The sequence below is a fragment of the Malaclemys terrapin genome, chromosome 1, assembly GCF_027887155.1.
Source record: "Malaclemys terrapin pileata isolate rMalTer1 chromosome 1, rMalTer1.hap1, whole genome shotgun sequence".
Classification (NCBI taxonomy): Eukaryota; Metazoa; Chordata; order Testudines; family Emydidae; genus Malaclemys; species Malaclemys terrapin.
The window spans coordinates 295,465,985-295,491,564 of NC_071505.1; the positions used below are offsets into that span (position 1 = coordinate 295,465,985).

The 25,580-nt window shown below is 41.3% G+C and overlaps 1 protein-coding gene across 9 annotated transcripts in view; it reads left to right on the top strand.

The window, feature by feature from the left end:
• FNDC3A (fibronectin type III domain containing 3A) overlaps positions 1-25,580 on the top strand; it is a 185,962-nt gene that overhangs the window by 81,895 nt on the left and 78,487 nt on the right. The window contains exons 1-2 of one of the 9 annotated variants that reach the window (XM_054014896.1): positions 22,589-22,628; positions 25,059-25,119. The exons of 7 other annotated variants lie outside the window; for them this stretch is intronic. Coding sequence is in view for 1 of the 2 variants with exons in the window: in XM_054014888.1 (XP_053870863.1) it covers positions 22,622-22,628 (7 nt within the window). In the remaining variant the exon portion in view is untranslated. Of the gene's footprint in view, positions 1-22,531; positions 22,629-25,058; positions 25,120-25,580 lie in introns of those variants that run through there. One more of the 9 variants, XM_054014888.1, reaches the window with a different exon arrangement.

Below are 25,580 nucleotides of genomic sequence, written 5' to 3' on the forward strand. Positions count from 1 at the left end.
GAATAAAACGTAATGAACATGAGACTAAATGTTCATTCTTTTTATTCAAGGTATTGAACTCATCAGTATAACAAGTCAATCTTTTTATTGTAATCTTAAATTATCAACAAACTAAATAAGGAGATTGAATCTAAGATGAACAGATACTGCATTTTCATACACTATAACCTTAAAAGTGTTCCAGTTGTATGGTAAATTGTCATCTATCAAGCTTACATGCAAAAATATTACTATTGTCTCTGTATAAATGCCACGGCAATCTGTGACAACAGTAGCTGTCAAATGAATGATTTAATCCTTGCCAATTTTCACAAACTCACCATCCCAATCTCTGGATGGATGCCAGTCTATTGTGATTGGATCCAACTGCTGATTCCCACGTGCTTCTAAACCCCCCAAGTTTGGGTAGTGACTGATCACTGTTCCTAGCTCTAGACCTCATAGGTGCACTCCCAGATAAAGTTTTAAACCTGTCCTTTCAACAATTGGGTGACATTAAAGTTAAAGATACGACAATACCAAGGAGGTTTGATTTGGGGAAACATGGACATGGAGGGTAGATTATTGAAACAAGAATTTGGAATAAAGAAAGAAAATAAAATCTAAAGAATTGATCTGAACTTTTAACACTGAGATGTCAGCAAGACATACCAATTTATTCTATCCATCATTCAAACTTCGAAAGAGTTGTCAGAAAGTTTCAAAAATCAGATCTGGAATTTTTTCTTTGTCCCTCACTCAAGGCTTGTCTACATGTAACTGATGCACACTAGCTGCTCTGCACTAACTCCATGTGTGGACACTATTACTTAAGAATGCCTTTGTGCTTATTAGCTTAATGCACTGTGGAAGTGCATTCAGCTAAACCACCCAAGCACTCTCTTCATGTGTAATAAGCATCCATATGGGGAGTGACTGCAGAGTCATTAATGTGCTTGCTGCACACTGACTTCCCCATGTAGACAAGCCCTTAAGAGCTACTGAGTCATTTTCTTTCTTTAGTCAGTGGTTTATAGTAAACTCCACTCACCTTCTCTTTTCTTCATTAGTGCATCTTTTCTATCCTCTCCTCTCCACCTAATTCACCAGAATACCTGCTAAAACTTTTTCTGTTTTCTAGTGTCAGTTTTCTTTTGTATTCTGCTTCATTTTATGTAGTCTTTTTCTGACTGCAATGAAAGCTGCTGAGTCAGCTCTGTAAAGTTTTCAGTTATGCTTTTTCTGTGAAGTTCTTTGTATAAAGGAGGGAATGCTGTCTATATTAATAAAAATTGTGCATGTGTGCACATGCACATACAAACACACCCATCATATATTTGGAAGTAATAGCCACATGATAAATTGTGCAAGCATGTAATAAATATATTATATGCCCACATAATTTATCAAATGCTTATAACAGCATCATCTGCACCAAATCTATCTCCTTGAGATTTATTCAGACATTCTAATTCCAACTGGAGTAGGGTTACCATATTTAACAAATAAAAAAAGAGGACCCTCCACGGGGCCCTGGCCCCGCCCATTTCCCACCCCCAGCCCCGCCCCAACTTCGCCCCTTCCCCACCCCAACCCTGCCCTAACTCCGCCCCCTCCTCCCTCCCACTCCCAGCCACGCGAAAAGGGCTGCCCGAGCGCTACCGGCTTCACGGTTTGCCGGGCAGCCCCCAGACCCTGCGCCCCCGGCCGGCGCTTCCCCAGCGCAGCTGGAGCCCAGGAGGGGAAGTGCGCGGCCGGGGGCGCAGGGTCTGGAGGCTGCCCGGCAAACCGTGAAGCCGGTAGCACTTGGGCTTCGGGCAGCCCCTATGCCTCCGGACCCTGCGCCCCTGGCCGGGCACTTCTCCTCCCCGGCTCCGGCGGCGCAGGGTCCGGAGGTATGGGGGCTGCCCAAAGCCCGTAGCGCTCGGCTCTTAAACAGAGCCGAAGAGTCAGGGGAGGAGCAGAGCCGCCACGGCCGGAGGCTTCGGGCAGCCCCCATGTCTCCGGACCCTGCGCCGCCGGAGCCCGGGAGGGGAAGTGCCCGGCCGGTGGCTGGGGTCCAGAGGCAAGGGGGCTGCCTGAAGCCCATAGCGCTCGGGCAGCTTGGCTCTTAAACAGAGCCGAAGAGTCAGGGGAGGAGCAGAGCCGCCGCGGGAGGGGAAGTGCCCGGCCAGCATTTTCCCGGACATGTTCGGCTTTTTGGCAATTCCCCCCAAACGGGGGTTTGATTGCTGAAAAGCCGGACATGTCCGGGAAAAAACGGACGTATGGTAACCCTAAACTGGAGGGAAGTTATGAGCTGGCTGAGTACTTTCTTCCCTGCTACCCCTGCACTCAAGATGACCTTCCTAACAATACACAGCAAGCACTCTCCTTTTCCTTGTTAAAATTCCCCTCAAAACATGCTTTTGTGCAGCCGGTGTCTTCATTCACCACCCTATTTACTTAATTGTGATAACTTCATCTGCTGATCACCCAGAGCTCTGTGTCTGTGTTGTCCTCTATCATTTGTCTAAGATCAGAAGCTCATGAGTCAAGGAGATTTGTTGCTTCATGCTTTGTAGTGCTTTCAGCACACTACAAATAATATACCTAATTGCAAGGCCTGAGAAATAAAAAGTAAATTTAAGCATACAAGGGGATTGCTTTAAGAAAAGGTTTGAGAACACTTGAGCACTTTTAGTGTTCTAAGCATACGCACTGGAGTTATACTTCTCAATGTGGTGGTTTGCTAGTATTTGTCATCACTGCTACCTGTCTTTTGGTAGTAAAGTCCTGTAAACAGAAAGGGATCACGTAACATAAAGGAGAAAATTGTTGAGAGCTAAAGAAAAAATTGGAAATCTTTGACAATGCATATGAATTGTCCAAGGGTAGAAAGATTCAAATCTGATTTTGGTGCCAGCCAGGCTATTTTCATAAGACATATAATTAAATTGAAATTGGGTAAAGCCATTTAAAAACATAACTGTGAAAATTGATGGCTGCTGAACTACTAATAATTTGTAAATATACACAATCAAACTTTAAACTTTTACTTATCCCAGTTCATAATTCTTTCTCATCAGCAATGTTGTCCAGCTAGACTAAGGGCCAGTCTACACTAGAAACGATACAGTGGTGCAGCTGCACCATTGTAGCACATCTGGTGAAGACAGTCCCATTGGCATAATAAAACCACCTCCAGCTCCAATTAAATATGAAGTCTTTAAGGAAAAAAGGGGACAAGTTCCATTCCAGTACACCACTTGGAGTTATGACTCAGTTCATTGAGACTTTATTAGCATGACAAGCTATACAATTGTTGCCAAACTGTGTGCTAAGGAAAAAAGGACAAACCCCTTATCTTGTAGAGGAGGGTGTGACCATCCAGGAGAGTGTTACATAATATTTGGCCATTTATCATTACAAACCATTCCTGATCCAGTGGCAGGTTTCTACATAGCATGATGCCAGTTTTCTCCTTTCTCTGTGTTAGGCAGGCGCTTTTTGTCATCATGTTTTATGGGACATATTTTATGATTTCTGATAGTTTGAGGAAATTGTCATAATGTCAGGGTAATTGTCCCTCTGTGCTCTGTTCAAGAAATGCAGTCTCTGGTCTCTCCGCTTTACCTGCCTGAGTAGAGAACTGTGGCCCTTTCCCTTCTGACTGAGGTTTTAAGCTGCAGTCTCCTTTTTTTAGTGTGCTTATCCCAAGCAGGTCTGCAGTTTGTGCTCCTTCGTTTCTCTCCAAGAGCAATAATATTGTCTTTACCAGTGGCCAGACAGCCTTCTTAAGCAGAATACATTTATTTAAGGACAAAAGAATACCGCAAATAGTACAAGAAAACAGTAAACATATCTACACACATATTAAACATACCAACAGTCACCCCATCAGTGCTCTGGGGCCCTGGCAAATCAAAGTCCTTCCAACTGTTCAGCAAGGGTGAGGGCCCGGCCCTCCCTTGAACAAAAGTTCATGTGCATTAGCTGGATCAGAAGGAATGTCATGAGTCTATTTAAAGTCAGCTTTTTATACCAAAAGTTCTTCCTCTGTTTCCTTGGGCCTCTGATACCTGCTTGAAACAGTATATGCTAACCACTCCAAGGTGCTATTTTCTGAATCTGTTTACAATATTAGACTGCAATAATGAGCCACCATCTTTTTTCTAGTTCCTAGAGGAGCTGAGCTTATGGAGTAGAAATAGAGATAGTGTAGTATTGCATGGGGGATTTAGCAAATCACCATGTGTCAGTTTCTTGGGTTTCTTAATGCCTTGTCAATATTCCAGAGGCCAGACTCTGGACTTCAAGGCACAACTTGTTCATCTGCACCATCTAGTGAAGTCACCATATGTTATTTGTGTATGTAATAATTAGAATATTAATTGCATTTTCTTGTGGTATATCTAGAGACCATGGCAAGTTAAGAGATGGGGCACTTCATAAATTTTTGCTGTTGGTTTTTATTTCAAATGAGTGCTCTCATGACTTGGGATGTTGTACTAGATGAGGGTAAAAAAACTAATTAAATTTGAAAACAAATTTGAGTGAATCTCCTACTAGATGAAAGGGTGTGTCAGGGTAGATGTTTTTAGGAATATCCTTGAATTTACTCTGAAGCACTAGCTGATGAAAAAGGTGATGCCCATTTTTTGTGAGGGGTAAGCTATTGCAAGTACATTTGTACTCAAGTCCCTGTACTGACTTCCAGGTTGTGTCCAAATGTAATTTAGGCTGGTGATCTGGAAAGCCCTGGATGATCTGGAAGTACATTAGGTGAGAAGTAATTTCAGTTAATGCCTTTTTCATGGAGTTAAGATTGGATGAAAGGTCCTTGTGATCATTTCCCGGGTTTGAAATCTCCAGGGATGGCAGCAGAACAGTCTTAATTGAAGGGCCCTACCTTGGCAATTCAATCCCTTTGATGGTCCATCAGAGTACTAATGAGCTTCAAGACAAAATAAAATATATTTGTTAGATTTTCTCCAGGTTTTTTATATTCGTCTTTTTATTCCTAAAAAATGACAGTATGGCTGCTAACATTTCTGCAGATAACAGCCATGGATTCTTAATTGCAACCCATTGTAGATAGTTTTATTTAAGAACTCATTTTAAAATGAGCACCTAGATACATTAGTGATCAGCTCTCTATACGTTTATAAAAAAAAAGTTACTCACTTTGACTACCAAACAGTCATCAGATAGTAATGACCTCTGGTCACCACTGATCTGAGCCCCAGCAAACTATTGGGAAAAGACTAGCAGTACCATCCCCTGAATATCTGCTTTCCAGAGATAACTTATTTTTTGTTTGTTAGTTAGGTAACAGGACTTCTATCTTAGTTTGTCAGTTTGCTATACTGAAATGTATATTTTTTAAAAGGAAAGAGTTCTTGTAAATCTATATAGCCATTTTTAATAGTAGTAGTGTTTATGGGCTTTTGTGAAACCTTCCTTAAGCCCAAATTTTCTTATTCTAAAGTGGAATTATAAGCTACATTAGAGTGATTCATAAAACTGGGTTTAAAATGTATGAATGGGTTCTCTTTGTAGAAGTGAATTACAGCAGATCGTCCATTCATGAATTCTTTCCACTGCAAAATATGTGAATGAAGATGACTCATCCTGAGCACATTTTATAACAGTCACAAGTTGCAGCTAAGGGCTATTAAATGTTACTTGACATAATAAGAGAGACAATGTTATATATGGCTCTGCAAAAGGAAAATTGCCGTATTCATAAAATGAGAATGTGTGCAAATTAGAATGGATTATAAATACTTCATGTTTTGAAATGAATAAAATATCAGTGTAAGGCAAGTCTCTTGAAAGAAAAATAATAAGCAACCTTGCTTTGGTTTAATTTAGTTTAAAATAAGGAATAAAATATCCATTAAAATGTGTTTTTAAGAGTTGAAAGGGAGAGGAAGTTTACATCCATTATGAAGCAGCAGTAATATGATGCTATAGTTAGAAGTGTAACTTTCTTTTCATTGTTAGCTTAATTTTGAGTCCCCAGCCGCAGCCCTGTCCAGTATCCACAGAGTTAAATAAATAAAACAAAGCCCTTTTCTGACTCCCATTTCACATGAGTGGGCTCCTGCCAGTGGAGAATTTTTTAAAGAACACTGTAAATTAATGAAACAAGGCATTTCTGAATTCTGAATGTAACTGATCAGAACTTTTGCTTTTTTTTTGGAAAATCTTATTTCTTCTTCGAGTAGTGTCCCTATGGGTGCTCCACTTCAGAGATTTCTAGCTAGTAGTAACAGAGAGTCCTGTGGCACCTTTAAGACTAACAGATGTATTGGAGCATAAGCTTTCATGGGTGAATACCCACTTCGTCAGGCGCAGTGGGTATTCACCCACGAAAGCTTATCCTCCAATACATCTATTAGTCTTAATGGTGCCACAGGACTCCGTTGCTTTTTACAGATCCAGACTAACACGGCTACCCCTCTGATACTAGCTAGTAGTGTCCGTTTGGCCCATGCATGCTATATACGGGTGCTTGGGCAAACTGCCCTCAGCTCCTTCTCTACTGCCTTGCCCCGAGATGGAACATCTAGAGCATAGTCAGCCTTTTCTTTTTTCTTCATTGTTAGTTTATGGTAGTAGGTTGTTGTGTGGTGTTTAGTATGGTTGATTAGTTTTGGGTGAGAGGACTGTTTTCTACTCTTTTCCCCTGGGAGACTTGTCTTCTCCTGGCAAGGTATGCTTGGTTCACCAGGCTTCAAATGATGCTTCTCTTGCCAGGATGCTATACCAATAAGTGATGGGCATTCCAAATGTGTATATATAGCCTTGATGTCTGCCAAGAGGAGGCATAGGGTGCATGCACGGACTAAAGAGACATTGCTAGCTAGAAATCGCTGATCAAGGGCTCAAGAGGAGCATATGCATCTGAAGTGGAGCACCCATAGAGACCCATATCTTGAAAAACTACAGTTACTGCCAGAGGCGGATTAGGGTTTTTTTGGGGGCCGTGTGGCCCTGGGCCAGAGCATGTGTGGGGTCCTCCCCACCCCTTCTGCCTGCAGTCCCCCCACCCCTCTTCCCCATGCTCCTGTGGCGGAAATGGGGTCGGGGTGTGGGGGCTTGCCTCACTGCCCCCCACACCTGGCCCTCCTGCTGGAGAGCTGGGTCGGGACACAGGGGCTTCCCCCGCCTGGCGCTCCTGCCGGGGAGCTGGGTCGGGGCGCAAGGTCTTGCTCCACTCCACCAGGCATTCCTGCTGGGGAAGCCCCCCAACCCTGCTCCCCAGCAGGAGCACCGAGCGAAGCAGGGCAAGCCCCCACACCCTGACCCCGCTTCCCAGCAAGCGTACCAGGCAGAGCAGGTAGGGGTGCAGGGATGCCCATTTTTATGGGGGCCCCCATTGGCTGGGACATCTGGGCACAGGCCCTGTTGGCCCAGTGGCTAATTCGCCACTGTTACTGCACAGGGTGAACAATTCCTTCTTATGCTTTCCAGCTCCTTTGGGGGGGGGAGAGAGAGAGAGTGTGTGTGTGTGTACACTGTAAGTTTCCCTGTTGCATTCTAAATAGAAACTAAAGTATTAAACTTTGGATAAAACTTTTATAAAATACCTGTTTTATCTGTCTTTCTAGTAACAGCTTAAAATCAGATGGCTAAGAGAGGAAATGAAATGTGTATTCTGTCAAACCACTTTCTCGCTAAAGAAATAATAAGTTGGCTATAGATTAATGTTGGTAGGAGAGATGAATGATTTTCCAATCACTGATTTCTGTTTAATGCATGTGCATAATTAATAGTATTACAGCATAAATGGGCAGATCTAAAAGCTAAGAAATTAAACAGAATTCAGATTTCTTCATCCTAGCTGTTAAAATATTGTGCTGATGGGTGTTTTAGGAATCTGTGAAATAAAATAAAAATTAACATGAGATTATGATTCTCTGTATTTACTCAATATAATATGAAGCAATCACCTCATTTTTTCTTTTTAGGTGTCTACAATGTACTCGGTTTTCATTAGTGTCTGTGGGTACGTCTGCATAGCAAAGAAAAACCCGTGGCTGGCCCGTGCCAGTCAACTTGGGCTCACGGGGCTTGGGCTGCAGAGCTGTTTCATTGCTAGGTAGAATTCTTGGCACCCTCTGGTGTCCTATAGCCCGGTTCCAGCCCCAGCCCAGAAGTCTATACAGCAGTGAAACAGCCCTGCAGTCTAAGCCCCGTGAGCCCAAGTCAACTGGCATGGGCCAACCGTGGGTGTTTCTTTGCTGTTGTAGACATACCCTGTGTGTCTAGCTTTTCTCTCTCTACCTTCACCCAATCTGCTTTTCTCCCTTACCCTCCCATCCCATACCCCCACTATACCATGCACTTTTGGGGCACGTGACTGAAATACCAATGTTGGGTCACATACATTCCATTACTGTGTGCGTACTATGCACGTGCACACTTTCATGATTATGTCCTTGACATGTGTCTTACAGTACTGATGCTTCCAATTGTGTGTCCAGCCCATTTCATTCCTTGTTATGAAACCATTGCTGGAAAGGAAGTAGCCCAACACATTTCTCATTGCGGAGTTAAAGAGGCAAAAGTGAAATAGAAATTAAGAAGTGAAATTGATCCAAATAGGAATGTAATTGGGATTTTTTATTAAATCTAGATCAAAGATACCACGCCAGTGAACTTGCACTTAACTGATTTAAATGTGCACACATGAAAAAAAAGTTGCAATCAGATTTTTTAAAATTCTTATTTGGTGTTTTCACTTAAGGTATGTTACATTGGGAACACTTTACTCTCATAGTATTTCTTATGGCATCATATAATGAAATCTCATTGATATGAGATTCTTTTTAAACAAAGATGACACATCTTCCTTTTTACTGAGCAGAAAACTACTTTTTTCCTCAGTTTAATCATCTGATGAGTATCCCCCCTGAGGGCTTGTCTGTATAGGGCTTTAGTCTGCACTAATTTGAGTTAGTCCAGTCTGAAAATCCTTGCACACACATGATGCAATTCCTTAGAGTGCACTAACTCTGCATTTATTGAAAACTCTGTAGTCCTTTTTCAAAGTGTACGAAGTTCAGTATGAATTGAGTTAGTGCAGTCTATTGTTCATTTGCACACAATGCTGGTGTGCACTACTTTGTCTGTACTCCAACTGCTATGCCACACTGCTTTGTGGATGTCTATTACTGACCTGTCTGTTTACTTGGGTGCCCGCCACTGTTCTAGGGTCAAGTTCACTGAATGTACCCTTGTCCATTTAAAAATTGGCACAGTGCCAAGATCGGCGCACTTGGTCCTGGATTCCAATATACTGGCATTACAGCAATATTACTCCAGCAGCCTTTACAATATGCCTTGAGCAGCCGCTTGGAGCCATGCTGAAACCCTAGATTTCATCGCCATCTGGGGAGAAGCATGAGTTCAGCATGCCCTTGGGGCATTCCTGCTGAGTTGTATATGCCCTGTAACAGGCATTCGTACAAGAAAATAAGTTTCCCTTAGCAACAGCACAGTTGTACAGCTCCAAATGACTTTTCACAGGCTTATACAGAAAAAGACTAGGAGCAGTTCAGGCTTCAAACAATCAGTGCAGAAGCCAATTTGTTTTTCTCTGTACTTTCAGCATGTCTGCAGGGGAGATAAAGCAGAAACTAAATTGAGACATTGCTCACTTTTGGTTTGGACATTATGGGGAATCGCTCTATGGTTATTGCTCCCAGCATCTCTCACAACTCCCTTCCACTCCTTCACTACTTCTGGAGGGACCGTCTTGGTGAATAACTTCACAGTGTATCTTGCTGATCTGCCCTTTGCTTTTCTGAATAAGGCTGTTCTCTGCCTTCTAGTCACCCACCTCAGTGTAACATCACTGAGAGTCAGGACAACCTAAAAGGGATGTAGAGGGGTTTACTATCTAGTTTGACCCCAGAAGCCCCCTACTAATCCCTCCAACACCTCATCAGCACTTCCAAGGCACAGCCTAAACTGCAAAGCCAAACCCTGAACATAATTCCCAACACCCACAGCCGCCGAGGCACAACTGCAAACTCAAACAGCATCTACGGCACACCAAAAAATCCTAATCTAGCCATGCACCCACCGCTTACCATCTGGAGTTCCCCCACAGTGGGAAGAATCTCAGGGAGGGGAAATGAGAAATACATATTAGAAAAATACTATCATAGCCTCTCTGGAATATGAACCACCACCACTTGGGTGTTTTCCCCTACGCCCACAGCCAGAGCACCTGCACTGGCCAGACTCTCAAGGACAGGGCCTTTATCAATAAATGAGCAGCTGGGTAACTTGAGGGGAAGAAACAGAGAACTTGGAATGAACCGTTTGCAGACCTCATTTCAGACTCCCCTACCCCCACTTCCCAAAAATGAAAATAATGAAGAGCTGGAGATTGTATTTGAGGTTGGAGAGGGGGGGGGGAAAACAGGGAACTATCCAAAGAGCTTGGGGAGAGAGCATTGAAGTGACCAGAGACAGCATTGCCATGGCAAAAGACACTGAGTGTGGCTTGCTGTAGCCTGCCTCAGTTTCTACCCTCAGTGAGGTCAGAAACAGTGCAGTTGAGGAGAAGCCACTCTGCTTTACATTAGTATATCTCCCTTTAATAAAACCTTCTGAAATGAGCACGTATACAGTGATTTAAAGGCTCTTATCTAAGAGCCCAGATAAAACTTAAGTTCCAGAACAAAAGTCTCTAGGTGCCAGCAGCAGCTACTTCAGCTGTAAGGCATCAGGCTTCTCCGCTGCCTAGAAAGCTCTGAAGTCTTTCCCCTGCTTGTTGAGGGACTCTCCCAGGCCTCGCTGCTTGGAGAGCATTTGCCTAATTTGGGCTCCCTGGCAGTTCTTCTCCTCAGGAGCTTCCTTTCCATTCTCCTTGTCTAACTAAAATCCTTAGCCATGTTCAGCTGCTTCCTTGTCTAATTAAACTACCTCCCAGTTACTCAGTGAATTAACTACTCCCATTCCCTTCAGGATTGCCAACTGTTATAACACAAACCCAAACACCCTTTTCCCACCCCCTGCCCCTCCCCTTCCCCAAGGCCCCACCCCAGCACCATCCCTTTTCCAAGGCTCCACCCAGCTCACTCCATCTCCCCCTCCCTCCATCGCTTGCTTCCCCCCCCACACACACACACACTTTCACTGGGCTGGGGCAGGAGGTTGGGGTGCAGGAGGAAGTGTGGGGTGCAAGCTCTGGGAGGGAGTTTGGGTGCAGGAGGGGGCTCCAGACTGGGGCAGGAGGGGGTTGGGGTGCAAGAGGAGGTGTGGGGTGCAGGCTTTGAGAGGGAGTTTGGGTGCATGAGGGGGTTCAGGGCTGGGGCAGGGAGTTGGGGTGCGGGCTCCAGCCGGGCGGCACTTACCTTGGGCGGCTCCCGGTTGGTGGCGCAGCAGGGCTAAGGCAGGTTCCCTCCCTGCCCTGGCCCCGCGCAGCTTCTGGAAGCGGCTGACACATCCCTGCGGGGGTAGGCAGGATCTCTGTGCACTGCCCCTGCCTGCAGGCACTGCCCCCACAGCTCCCATTGGCCACAGTTCCCAGCCAATGGGACCTGTGGAATCGGCACTTGGGGCAGTGCATGGAGACCCCCTGGTTCCCCCCCAGGGGCCGCAGGGACATGTCAGCTGCTTCTGGGAGTTGCACAGGGCCAGGTCAGGTAGGGAGCCTGCCTTAGCCCAGCTGTGCCACCGGACTATTAACAGCCTAAAATCTTCCAGTTTGGTTTCAGTAGCCTCTGGGAGATAGAGCCCGATTCCGGAAGACTCCCAGCAAAACCAAGAGGGTTGGCAACCCTCCCCCTTGTGGAGCTTGTCAGAGGTAGGTTGGGGCCCTGACCTCTTCAGAGGGCCAGCTAGGCCTCTGACACAGGGATACGCAGAGGCAACTCCTGGAGGCAATACAGAAGTAGAATGCTCTGCTGCAGCGCATGCTGCTAGCGGGCACACAGACAGTCGAAGCTCTGTGCTGAAGCCCCTGGACAATACAAGGTCCTGGGAACACCAGCATGCGTTTCCCACTGTACCCCACAGCTGTGCTCCCAGATGCCATTCCCCTCCCTAGCCCAAGTTGAGGACAGCAAGAAGAATTACACCCGGGAGCCCTGCTCTTTCAAGCCCTTTAACGCCCTGATAACTTTGAGCCCGACACTCAACACCAGAAGGTCCAAGAACAAGAGGCAGAGACAAGACATATACTTGCCTGTGAACTGGAGCTCTGCCCCCGCACCCCATTGTTGTGCATTGCTCTCCACTTCACTGTGTCACTTAAACCTGTGTTTCACTGATGATTTAATTACATGTTTCTGGTTGTTATATAATAAATCATTGTTTAATAATAAAAACCTTTAAAAATCATTCATAAAGAATCTGCAGCGCACGGTAGACAGAAAAAACTGTACATTTTGCGTAAGTCAGAGATTTTTACAAAAGTATAACAGCAGACACAAGATAACATAAGGAGCTGCACAACGTGCCACTTCTACCACCCCTAAAAGACACTGCAATGCTCATATTCCATGCCCCCTGCTTCCCCCTGGTTAACAGCTGGATGTACAGCAGGACATTTTCAGGCCTGAAACTCAAATTAAGAGCAATAGGCATCTGTAAGGTAGTGTACTCACCACCTGTAGTACCCCCTTGTATCAGCGTTCAGTGCTGCGGGGCATCCCCGTTCTGGCACTTTCTCCTGCCATCTGCCTCTTGCTGGGTCTTCCTCGGCTCAGACCTCCAGTCAAATCACACAAAGCTCAGTCCCTTTCTGGGGTAACAAGATCCAACTGAAAATCCAAATCAAATGCAGGTTCTTCTGCCCCTCTCAGGTTCCACTAAAGTCCTCTGCTTTGTGGTCTCTTCTCTTGGCCCATGCAGAGTTTCCCTTATCTTGCTTCTTCCCCTACTGCCTCTCTTCTCCCAGGGACTTTGACTGCTTTCCTTCGGAATCTCCCTGATCGTTTTAGGCCCTGTCTTAGGGCTCCTCCACAGGAGCCTACTCTGCTTTATGTGTGTTCTCCTACCTGACTTCCAACCTTTCTAGGTTTGTTTACACTGGAATAAAAGGCCGGCGGTACAGCCACAGTTGGTCCAGGTCAGCGGAGTCAGGCTTGTGGGTCTAAATATTGCTGTGTAGACATTCAGGATCTGTCTGGAACCCGGGCTCTGGGATCCTCACCTCTTGTGGGACTCCAGAGCTCAGGCTCCAGCCTAAGCCCAAATGTCTACACTGCAGTTTTACAGCCCCACAGTCCAAGCCTGAGTCAGCGATCCAGGGCAGCCCTGGGTGTTTAATTTCTGTGTAGATATACCCTATGAGCCCTGTCTCGGTGCTTTCCCCACTCTCATCCCCAGGAGCCTATCCTGTGGGTTCTTCCTGCAGGAGAGTACTGCATTCTCCAGAATCTTTTCCCCATAGACTGTTCCCAGGTCTATTTAAGTAGTCCTGTGAAGCTAGAGTCAGTCACTAACTCCATTACACCCAGCTGGCATCACTAATTGCCCCAAGTAGATATGGGTAAGTCTGAGCCCACCTGCCTTAAAGGGCCAGCCAGTCTTTGGCAACATCCCTGACAGTATTGTTCTGGCTGTTTCCATTTTCTCATGGGTTCCTTGCTAGCTGCTTAAACTGCTGGGCAAGTCTTTGCACCCCAGCCTCCCGCCCATCATTAAGACTTTCTTCCTTACTTTCAAAAATATTGTGCAAAATACAACATGCAGCTATAATTTTAAACAAAAAACTCTGCAGCTTCCAACCTAGCCCATAAATAGTGCCACCTTCCTTTAAGGTGGCCAGCGCACACTCCACTGTCATTCTGCAGCTACTATAACGATAGTTTAACAGTTCCTTCGTTCTCTCCAAGTTGCCTGTGAATGGCTTCCTTAGCCAGGGAAGCAGAGGATAAGCCAGGTCTTTCAGGATAACTAGAGCAATTTCCCTACCATTAATGTCCACAGTGATCCTGGGGGCAGTCTCCTTTATTCATTCGGGCAAATAGAGGTGAGTTCCAAAAGACTGTGGACCTTTCCAGACCCCTCTGCATTTATGTTTGTGAACCTGCTCTGGTGTTCAACCAGCCCTTGGAGCACCATGGAGAAATACCCCTTTCTGGTTATATACTTAAAGGCCTGATATGGGAGATAAATGATAGGCACGTGGTCCCATCTATTACCCCAATACAGTTTGGGAACCTCATGCGTGCAAAGCCATCAAAAATCTGAACATTAACAAGTTTTGTAACCTGATGCAACAGTACTTTATGCATGGTATCACACACCTGCATGACAGTGGTCCCAACGGATGATCTCCTTATGTCAAATTGGTTGTTTACAGACTGGCAACATTCAGGGATGGCCAGACTCCAGAGAACAATGGTGACCCGCTTCTCAGTGAATATGGGGCCCCACACATTGGTATGCTTCTGCTGCAGCTCCAGGGTTACTTTAGCATTGATCTCATCAAAGGTTGCCTTTGCCATCCTGAAATTCTTTTGTCACTGCTAATTATCCCAGGTCTGCAGAACAGTCCTTTCCCACACATTAACACTGGTTTCCCAAGCCCAGAAACAGTGCTGAATTGTTTGAAGTGGCTCCAGGAAGAGCTCATGTAGTAGCAATTGCTCAGTGGGCTTCTCGGCTTCCTCGTCCTTCCTCCGCTGCCGCTGCTGCTGCAGGAGTCACTGCTGAAAATGGAAAATGGTGCTAGCCTGCCCAGAAAGAGAAGACGCATGGGACAAAGGGAGCAGAATCATGGGATTCTTTTAATTTGACCCCAAGTCCAGAATTCGCCATTGGCTTCTTCCTGGCTTACATTATGCATTCCACAGTGTGCAGTGAGAAAAATCCCAGCATGCGCACAGTTCACCAGCAAAGCCAAGGACCATGGGATATCCTCCCACAATGCCATCTGCTTAGTTCACACAAAGCCCCTGCTGTATATACACAATGATGCAAATTGAAAGTGGGCACAGCCATCCTGTGTGCACATTATTAGTATGGCTTACATATTATGCACCAACTAGTCTGAGTCAACTCAATGAGAACTAAAGTCCCTGTGTAAGCATGGTCAGAGTTACACTGCTTACATCTGCTTAATAAAAATAATCTGTTGTACAAAGGAAGAAAAGGAGATGTAGTTGAGGGGGAAATTACTTAGTAATACTTTTGTTAGTAGTAATTAGGGTTGTCATGCGATTAAAAAAAATAATTATGCGATTAATTGCACTGTTAAATAATAGAATACCATTTATTTAAATATTTTTCTACATTTTCAAATATATTGATTTCAATTACAACACAAGTTTCAGAGTAACAGCCGTGTTAGTCTGTATCCGCAAAAAGAAGAACAGGAGTACTTGTGGCACCTTAGAGACTAACAAATTTATTAGAGCATAAGCTTTCGTGGACTACAGCCCACTTCTTCGGATGCATATAGAATGGAACATATAAACATATATATGTTCCATTCTATATGCATCTGAAGAAGTGGGCTGTAGTCCACGAAAGCTTATGCTCTAATAAATTTGTTAATCTCTAAGGTGCCACAAGTACTCCTGTTCTTCTAATTACAACACAGAATACAAAGTGTACAGTGCTCACTTTATATTTATTTTTGATTACAAATATTTGCACTGTAAATAGAAATAGTATTTTTCAATTCACCTAATACAAGTACAGTAATGCAAACTCTTTATCATGAAAGTTGAACTTAAAATGTAGAATTATGTACAAAAAAACTGCATTCAAAAATAAAACAATGTAAAATTTTAGAGCCTGTAAGTCCACTCAGTCCTACTTCTTGTTAAGCCAATCGCTCAGACAAACAAGTTTGTTTACATTTTCAGGAGATAATACTGCCCGATTGTTGTTTACAGTGTCACCTGACAGTGAGAACAGGCGTTCGCATTGCAGTGTTGTAGCCGGAATCACAAGATATGTACGTGCCAGATGCGTTAAAGATTCATAAGTCCCTTCATGCTTCAACCACCATTCCAGGGGACGTGCATCCATGCTGATGACGGGTTCTGCTTGATAAGAATCTAAAGCACTGCGGAGCGACACATGTTCATTTTCATTATCTGAGTCAGATGCCACCAACACAAGGTTGATTTTTTTTGTTTTTTTGGTGGTTTGGGTTCTGTAGTTTCCACATTGGAGTGTTGCTCTCTTAAGACTTCTGAAAACATGCTCTACACCTCATCCCTCTCAGATTTTGGAAGGCACTTCAGATTCTTAAACCTTGGGTTGAGTGCTGTAGCTATCTTTAGAAATCTCACATTGGTACTTTCTTTGCGTTTTGTCAAATCTGCAGTGAAAGTGTTCTTAAAATGACAGCATGTGCTGGGTCATCATCCGAGACTGCTATAACATGAAATACTGTATATGGCAGAATGCGGGTAAAACAGAGCAGGGGACATACAATTCTCCCCCAAGGAGTTCAATCAAAATTTAATTAATGCATTATTTTTTTAACAAGCATCATCAGCATGGAAGCATGTCCTCTGGAATGATGGCCAAAGCATGAAGGGGCATACTGTTTAGCATATCTGGCACGTAAATACCTTACAACAACGGCTACAACAGTGCCATTCAAACTCTTGTTCTCGCTTTCAGGTCAAATTGTGAATAAGAAGCAGGCAGCAGTATCTCCTGCAAATGTAAACAATCTTGTTTGTCTTAGCGATGGCTGAACAAGAAGTAGGACTGAGTGGATGTGTAGGCTCTGAAGTTTTACATTGTTTTGTTTTTGAGTGCAGTTATGTAACAAAAAAAATCTACATTTGTAAATTGCACTTTTACAACAAAGAGATTGCACTTCAGTACTTGTATGAGGTGAATTGAAAAATACTATTACTTTTGTATATCATTTTTACAGTGCAAATATTTGTAATCAAAAATAATATACACTTTGATTTCAGTTACAACACAGAATACAATATATATGAAAAGGTAGGAAAAACATCCAAAATATTTAATTAATTTCAATTGGTATTCTATTGTTTAACAGTGTAATTAAAACCAATTAATCGTGATTAATGTTTGTGAGTGAATCGCATGAGTTAACTGAGATTAATCAACAGCCCTAGTAATAATTTTTCTCTTCCCCATCTTACTCCTTTCCCACTTTACCTTGAGGATTGATGTATAGGTAGCAAATCTGCTTTCTTTCCACAATTGTACTTCTGTCTGTATTAGTTTGTTTGGAAAGATGTAGATCTGAGATTGAAAAGGGCAGGTTGGTGCCTCTATAATGTGTCTGTTAGTTATCTGATTCTTGGTAGGTGGAGCCTTTGTGTAAGGAAATGTATTTTTTTTATGACAAGCAAAGGATTCTATTATATCTCTTCTGATTCTATGATAGAATCAGGAAGTGTTTTCCCTTTTCATTATAGAACCAAAAAAGATGAAAGGGGAGAACCAATTCTGGACTTGATATGGTAAAACCTGTAAAAAATAATGTAGATGGAATAGATTTTTAAAAGTGTCTTTGGCAGTCAATCCAGGGGATTTTCTTGCATCCCTAGATACCCAGGAACCCTGGTTTTGCAGGGTCAACATCAGAATTTGAAGTTTGCTCCTCAGGGAGTGGGAGGAGCAGCGGTTGTTTTGTGACCTAAATGATATTGTAGAAACCACTTCATTAGGGAAAAGGTCAGGTGTGTGATGTAGATCATAGTACCTCTCTATGTTTAGTTCAAGCATAATTTTTAAATCTAACCAAAAAAGCAATGTCCTGGACTTTTCAGATGTTCCAAAGCCTTGGGCTGATTGACTTGGAACAAGAGTTCCATAAAGTTGTTTGATCAGTGAAAACTATACTCCTCTGTGTTTACTCTAAAAGTGACTGCCAGAATCAGGAATTTCATCTAGCTGTATAAGTATGAATAATGCACCAATCACCATGTTATATAGGTGCCAAATAAAATAAATGTTAAGATCAGCCGTGTTTTAGCCAGACTTCATTCTCCATTCTGTCTTCAGAAGGGTTGCATACTATAGTTGTATTCACATAGTTGTCTTGTTGTGGATGGACAGAGGAGGGGGTAAATATCTGTATCTGGTTCTTTTTTTTAATGTCATACATGGATGTTGTATGATTGATCTGGTTTTGAGCTTGTTTTGTGCAGCTTGGGTTGCCTCAGAGGGAGCTTGCATCTGGGACAACTTCTTCTGTTTTATCCCATTTGCTTCAGACAGTTTTCATCCTCCTTCAAATGGTGGAGTAAAGACTATTTTCAGAAAGATGTGACTTCAAGTACACACATGAAAGGTTCTTGTAGATACAAATCTGCAGAGTTCAGAGGTGCATATTGAACACTTTCTAGTGCAAAGCAAATGTTCTGAACACAAGTAGAATCTGCACATCAGCTTACTGGAATTAAGAAAATTCAGGAAATTCCATCTGCTTTTGTCATTAGAGGGCTAAACTGTAATTCCATGTAGTGTCTATAATCAGAGGAGGGGGATGAGATCAGTCCTTAAGAACCTATCTCCATTTCTGTCAGCTGTAACAAAAGGCCTTTTCATCTGGTCAGAAAAGCAAATTCGCTGGCTAATGGAAAGAGAATGTTGTCTATACATTCAATGAAATAGATTTTACAGGAACATTGAGCTATTTGTTTAAAAAAATAGGGACAGTTGTCATTAAACCTTTTTGTTTTTAATGGGAACTAGATAGTAGCCACTTTTTGCACCAGCTATCCTGGTCCCAGAACTTCATCAGTGGAGGCCACCTTAATCTTCAAGACTCATGATATCAATTACCTAGTTGTCACTCTTTTTCTGATAGATCACTTAGTAAACCAGCTGCTCTGTACTACAAATTTTTCTCCACTCTGTCTTGATGAAAAACAGATCCTAAGCCTGTCACCTCCTGCTATTTAAGTTTTGCCTCTGTTCCAACTTACCTAAGAAAATGGTCTTCCCAGTTTCTGCCCTAGTCTATTTACTAGGAAGGGAAATAGTGGTGGTACTTTATTGTCATCAAAATGGAGATAGGGCATACAAATCTACCATTAGATTTTCTTGTATATCTTTGAAACCTACACATTCAACAGATCCCAATTCAAAGTGAATTCAGTTAAATGTATAGCATTTTTATGACCAGAAAGAGGAGAAAATATCTCCTTTGAAGAAAAGATCTGTAGGGTAGATATTTGGCTATTCCTGTGGTTATTCATCAAAGTATCACAACTTGGATACCTTCTACTTTCTTGGACATACCCTATGGGTGTTACTTTCTTGTAGCAGTGATGCCTTCCTGACTTTCTCCTATCCTCCTAGCTAGATATGTGGTTTAATATTCAAAAACCATCAGTCATTAAAATATAGAAAATAGAAGTTCATTACCTCCCGAAGGCATCTTCCATATAATCTCAGTCATAACTCTGGAATATCCCACCCTGAAAATAAGTATTTTGGATACAAGCAATAATGTGTATAGTTGATTTGTATATTTATGACCTACCTGTATGCAGATTTTATTCTGGGTTGTTGTTGTTGTTGTTGTTTTGGAGTATTAAGAAATTCACAACTGGAGAAAGAGGATTCCTTAGATTAGGGCTAGTTAATTGTGGACTGCAGGCCAAATCTGGACTGCCAGATGCTTTTGAACGGACCCCAAAATCTCTTTATTTAATTATTAATATATTTCCTTATTTCCTGAGAAAGCAGGAGATGTGAAAAAATTCTGCTCTCTAGTTAGGTATTAGTGCAGCCTGGTAAGCTGTGATAGAAGGAAATAACCCTTTAGTGCAGAGAGTTGGATATAAAGATACAGAAAAGAGCTTTTCAGGTAATAAAACTTTTTTCTTTTGAAAGAATTAAAAGGGAAAACACGTAAAAAAATGCTGAACTGTGTGGCTAAAATTTTTTAGATGATGTATATATATTCCCTAGCAAGAGCTGTTTTAAATCCCATCAGGTGGCCAGGTTGGTTGCTTAATTAATTCGGAATCACCTCAGTCTTATTGTACATGCACCTATTGAGTATTATGTGCAAATGTGAAAGTCCTATCATGTAAGCACTGCACAAAGGCAATCTAGGGAAACTGAGAGGCTCTCACTTTTTCCCCAGTTAGTTTTTTGTGTGAGAACAAACTGTAAGACAAATACTGCTGTTTAATCACATTAAAGAGCCAGTGGAGATAGTTGGATTTTTACAACTGAGGATAAAAACATTAAAATGGAAAAATTCCTTGTGTTCAGTCTAATATACTGTATTTGTCTCCTTGTGATGCCTGGTGACTTATGGATAGCCAGGTATTTGGATCAGGACAAGATATAGGAGGACTGGAGACATTTAACATAAATGTATTGGAAGTGGTAAATCATAGAGAATCATAGAATATAAGGGTTGGAAGGGATCTCAGGAGGTCATTTAGTCCAACCCCCGGCTCAAAGCAGGACCAATCCCCAGGCAGATTTTTGCCCCAAAACCCTAAATGGCCCCCTCAAGGATTGAACTCAACCCTGGGTTTAGCATAGATACACAATAATTACTCGAGACAAGTTTGATACTATCCATAAAAGAAAGGCCCCAAACTGAACATTTTGAGAGTCTGGAACAGAGACTGTATAATAATTCCATAACTCCTCATTCAGATGTACCGCTTGATGGGGTAGGGTGGTATTAGTCTCTGATGTGCGACAGATCTGTCTAAGCACCTTGGATGGCATACATTCCCCAGTTAGCAGAGGCTGATCATCTGCTGCAAAGTCCAAGATTTTATTTTATATTTTGAAGATTATATTGATTAAAGAGTAGGCCTGTAACTGGCAAAAAAGATTTCATTATGGTCACAGAAATAATTGAAATAAAAGTATATTTGATGCTTTGGGCAAGGAAGCCTGTATCCTCTGTTTTCTCAAAGGTTTGGGCCAATATAGGACAGAGTTGATTGGTTTATTGATTGTAAAACCCTACAGGGAATCTGTCCTCTCCAGGCAATTTGCCTCTGTGAGGGGATTTGATGGCCTCCTTTTATTTTCTCAGTTTGAATGGGTGTGCACTCTCCCCATGGAAAAGCCTGGGGTGTTTTTGGAAGGGACTCTTCAGGCGTTGTTGGAGATGATCACGTTTCACAGCTCTCTGTCCTTTGATCCATTATTCCTCAGTCTCTTTGGATGAAGTTGATGGGGTTTTTCCAATTCTGAAGGTATCTGCTTTGTTTGAGCGTTTTCCCCTTGCATTCTTTCTACTATCCTTTTATTAAGATAAGCTTCCCTGTTCACTGCAATCTACTCATGAGTAGATTTAATACTCAGTTTAAAAGTATATATTGAAATTGGCCACCCCAGTTTGCGAGCAGCTACTACACATCCTTGATGCCAAAGCTAGACTGTTGGGGGGAGGGAGGTGTTTTGTCAGTGTGAATTTAGGGCTAATGGAAAGTGTTAGATTGACAGCACTGTTTGTCCACATCCTTGTAGTGCTCACAGCTCCTACTGGTGCCTCTTTCTCAGCTCAAGTCCCAAACTTAGATTATATTATCTGCTTATTATAAGTAAAATTCTCAGTTCTTTCTTTGTAGCACTTTCTAGTGCTTGTCACTTAGAGATGATACTTCATGGTATCTTACAGACAGAATTTAAAGAGATATAGACTTCTTTTTTCTGTTGTTGTTGCTGCTGGAAGCCTAAAATAAAACTTCCAAGTCTTAGCTATTATATAAAGAAAGAGTGGTGCAACTATTCCTGGCATCGGGGACTATTGATTTACTGCAGTCTGTCAATGTTAGATGGGCATGCTGCTACGTCAGTGGTGCACTGTATTGTTTCAACTGCTGTGGCCTTTGTATTTGATCCTGGCAGTGCTTGCGTCAGTGATGCATATCATTGCCTGTGTGATGTCAAAGTGTGGGTGTTCAGTTACAGAGACATAGTTAAACTAATGTGCTGCAGTAAATCCTGAACACTATTTCCTCCTGGGAATAACAAAGAGAGAGTGAATCATCCTTGTTCACATTAGACTAATGCTAAGTATAGCAGTGTTCATGACCTGCAGCATCCACACAGATTAGTATCAGAACTACTGCAGCTTGCTAAACATGGTGTCAAAATAGTGTTTGTTTAAAAAGAGGTATTTATATGTACCTACTTCCCCAAGGGTTCACTGATTATCAGCTAAAGGTAAACCCTCCTAATCAGAAAATATGTGGTTAAAGTAATTCTTTAAAACTTAATTCTGTTAATTAAAATGTAAAAATCTTTCAATTATAAGAACTTCTGTAAATAATCACATCAGATTATGTAGTACTTAACAGATTGCAAAAAAAAATCCGAGTATACATCATGTAAAACAGTAAATGAAGTGTTTCGCTGAGGGGTATTCCCCTGAGAACAGTTGTCATCTTCTTTAAAATGAGCTACTTTTATCACTTGTTTTGACAGGCTTTTGAATCCACTTTTAGTACATACTTTCAACTGCTGTGCAGAAAAATAAGTGCAGTGTTTACAAGAACAAATCACTCTGCTGCATACCTGAAGCTTCCCTTTTTCCCTTTCTCAGTAAGTCATGTGATGATGATCATGTGACTCGGTCAAAGGAGCTTTTCCTCAACCATCACAAAAACGAAAGCATTCTCCCAATTAAAGCTGCTAACGTGTCCAACCTTGGATCACTGGATCTTGTTTACTCTTCTGCTGTTACAGTAAAAACAAAATGAGTGGTAAGATTTGCTGACTGTATTTTGAAAGAGAGTTCTGCTTTTGTGTTAAAACATGAAAAGCATTACATAAATCTAAACCCAGTCTGTGTTTTCAGCAGATGCCAGATATATAATGGCTATAAAAGGTAGAAGAGGGTTGGTACATTTAAACATAGATCTGGTGATATGTAAAATTATGAATTGTCTTTATTATTATGTGGGTTCAGTAGATTAATGTGTACCACTGTGTATCCTGTTTTAAGGACCTCCCTGTCTGTCAGAACATAAAATTAGAAGCAAGTATTGCATTTGGAGGACTTTATGAATACTAGTTTTATAAGAGCACTATTATATACAGTTACTGTCCAGAAAGAATCTTTGTTTATAGACTGATAAAACGTTTGGTTTTTATTAAAAATTCAGTCCATTTAAGTTTACAATCTCTTTACTGAATTCAAAATTGAATGAGAAAGTGAGATTTGAAAACTAATTGCATATCTGATTAAATAAGTTTTTTTCAATATTTTGAAGTTTACAGGTTTGAAATGTATTTTCATAAGATTAAATTATGTCTGACAGTAGGAAGCATACATCATATTAATTTTGTTTCCCTCTTTATACTGTTTATAAGAGGCATGATACATTTTCTTTTACATTCTGTTCAAATAGGCATGCTCAAGATTTTAAGCAACCTGCTACAGTTAATATGACCTAAGCTGTTGTGTTTAGGTTTCACTGCTTCTTGCAAATGTTCTTAATTTTCATGAACTCTGTAACAAATGTCTCAGGAGACTTGTTCCCTACCACGGTCTCTTTATTTCCCCTTGGGATAAAATGCTTATCACTGCAAAAAAAAAAAAAAAAAATTACAAGCTAGGTCTGCCGTAATAATTTAAGGGAAATGTGGACATTCTGATACAATGGCACTATTGAAAGTATGGGAAAACATGTGTCTTCTGTTTTAATATGATATTTTTAGTGTGTGGTAAGGCATTTTTCAGGCAATTATATTTTAAACCAGGGTATCCAACCTACAGCCCTCAGCTGTACACAGTCCACCAAAGCATTTCATAAGGCCTGCAGCCTGCTTCAACACAATATACTAACATGCAATTTATTAGCACTGTGTCGTCATGTTTACATAATTTTAGTTTACACAAGAGTGTAAATAGACAATACTGTACATGGGTTGTTTCTCTCTAAAATCATACAAAACAAGCTGAACTTAAAATATAAATCAATAAAGGTGACTTTAAATCATATTAAAATATGTAGAATCTGTTTGGGCCACACAAGGTTGTGCGTAGGTTTCTGTGGCCCTCCTATGTGATAAGGTTGGGCACCACTGTTTTAAACTATAAAATATTTCTATCAGATTTTTTTCTCCGAGTCCTTCAATTTTACTTTCATAATGAGATTCAGCATGTTGCAATATATAGAAGATTCCAGACTAGCAATTTAGATAATAGAAACCTTTGACATTAATAATAAAATCATCATATTAAGGAAACACTTTCTAAAGCAGAATTTCATTTGTATACACTATAAAAAATTAAAGTGTTAACACGTCCTAATAATGTCATTATTGGCTGATAATGTGACACCATTACTGTTTTTCATGGCTAGGAACAGTAAATTTGTCATGTATACTTATCAACAGTATAACAAGTAACTTGAAGCAATAGCAAATAGAAACACAAGAGTTTCTTTTACAATGTATTATGCCTAAATAAAACCAAGCTCTTCACATTAGTAGTAAAAACAAAAAAAATAAACTCAATTTTATATTTTTAAAAATCTGGCATTGGCATTTTATCCCAAGCTCTCACAAAAAAAAACTTTTTTTTTTTTCCAAGTCATGCTAGCAGTACCATATTTCTGGCAAAAACATCACAGCAAGGAATGCTGTCAAGCTCTTTTTTTTTTTTTTTTTTTTTTTTGAAGTTTATCTACCATTTATTACATTTTACAATGATTTAAAAACCTAATCAGAAGTATAATGGAGTTTACTGTTACAGCCTGAGTGAGAAGAAACCATCTTTTCTCTATTTTTAAAACTTCCGAATTTTAAAGTCAGGATATAAATATTTCAAAGTTAGCACCTTGTCTTAATGCTAACACCACAAGTGGGACTCATTCAAGTTAATAAATTGCCTTGAGTCTCTTATTTTCTGGCTGCTGGGGGAATAGGTGGTTTGTGAACGTGGCTGTATTGGGAGCAATGTGTTAATGCCACCATATGGCAACTTTTGTATTGGCTTTGGAGAAAACCGCTGCTTATATCAGTCAAGACAGAAAGGCATTAAATACACGAAATTGGTGGTCTTCAGAATGAAGTATAGTTTTGCTGTTCAGAACACTCTACTTAATTTGGCCAGATGCAGCAAAAGTAAACATCCATTGATGTGCTTATCATCTATATGCATACTATATATATATCTTTCTTCACAGATGTGCATCACCAGAGTTTCTGGAGCAACTAGGATGAAGGGTTTTAATTAGACGTGAGCAGGTGGGCATGATTCTCAACTGACTTCTAACTTGTGTAGTCATTTATATTTGTTTAAAGTGAGTGGTTTAAAGCAGAGTGGTATCATTTTGTATCCACTTTGAAAACATTTTTCTTGGCTATAAATGGCTACAAGATACAAGCAGCAGAGAACACACCCCTTGTTTTTATTTAAAAATGTAAAGTATTTTCTGTTTTAGGGTGATGATACATTTAATATGCCTGCAGCTATTGCTATTGACTTTATTTTTTTAAGTAGTTCCATCTTTGTTTTTCTTCTTAAATATTCTGTTTAAGAGAGACTGTTTTAGGGTTAGGGACAGTAGCAACCCATTGTAGGCTTATATATTTGTTATATTATTTATGGTCCTCTTCAACACTCCTTACTCCAGCAGAACTCCCACTGCTTCAGTTGCTGAAGAAAATTTGTAATTCCAAGTTAAACAAAATATGGAAAAGGCTAC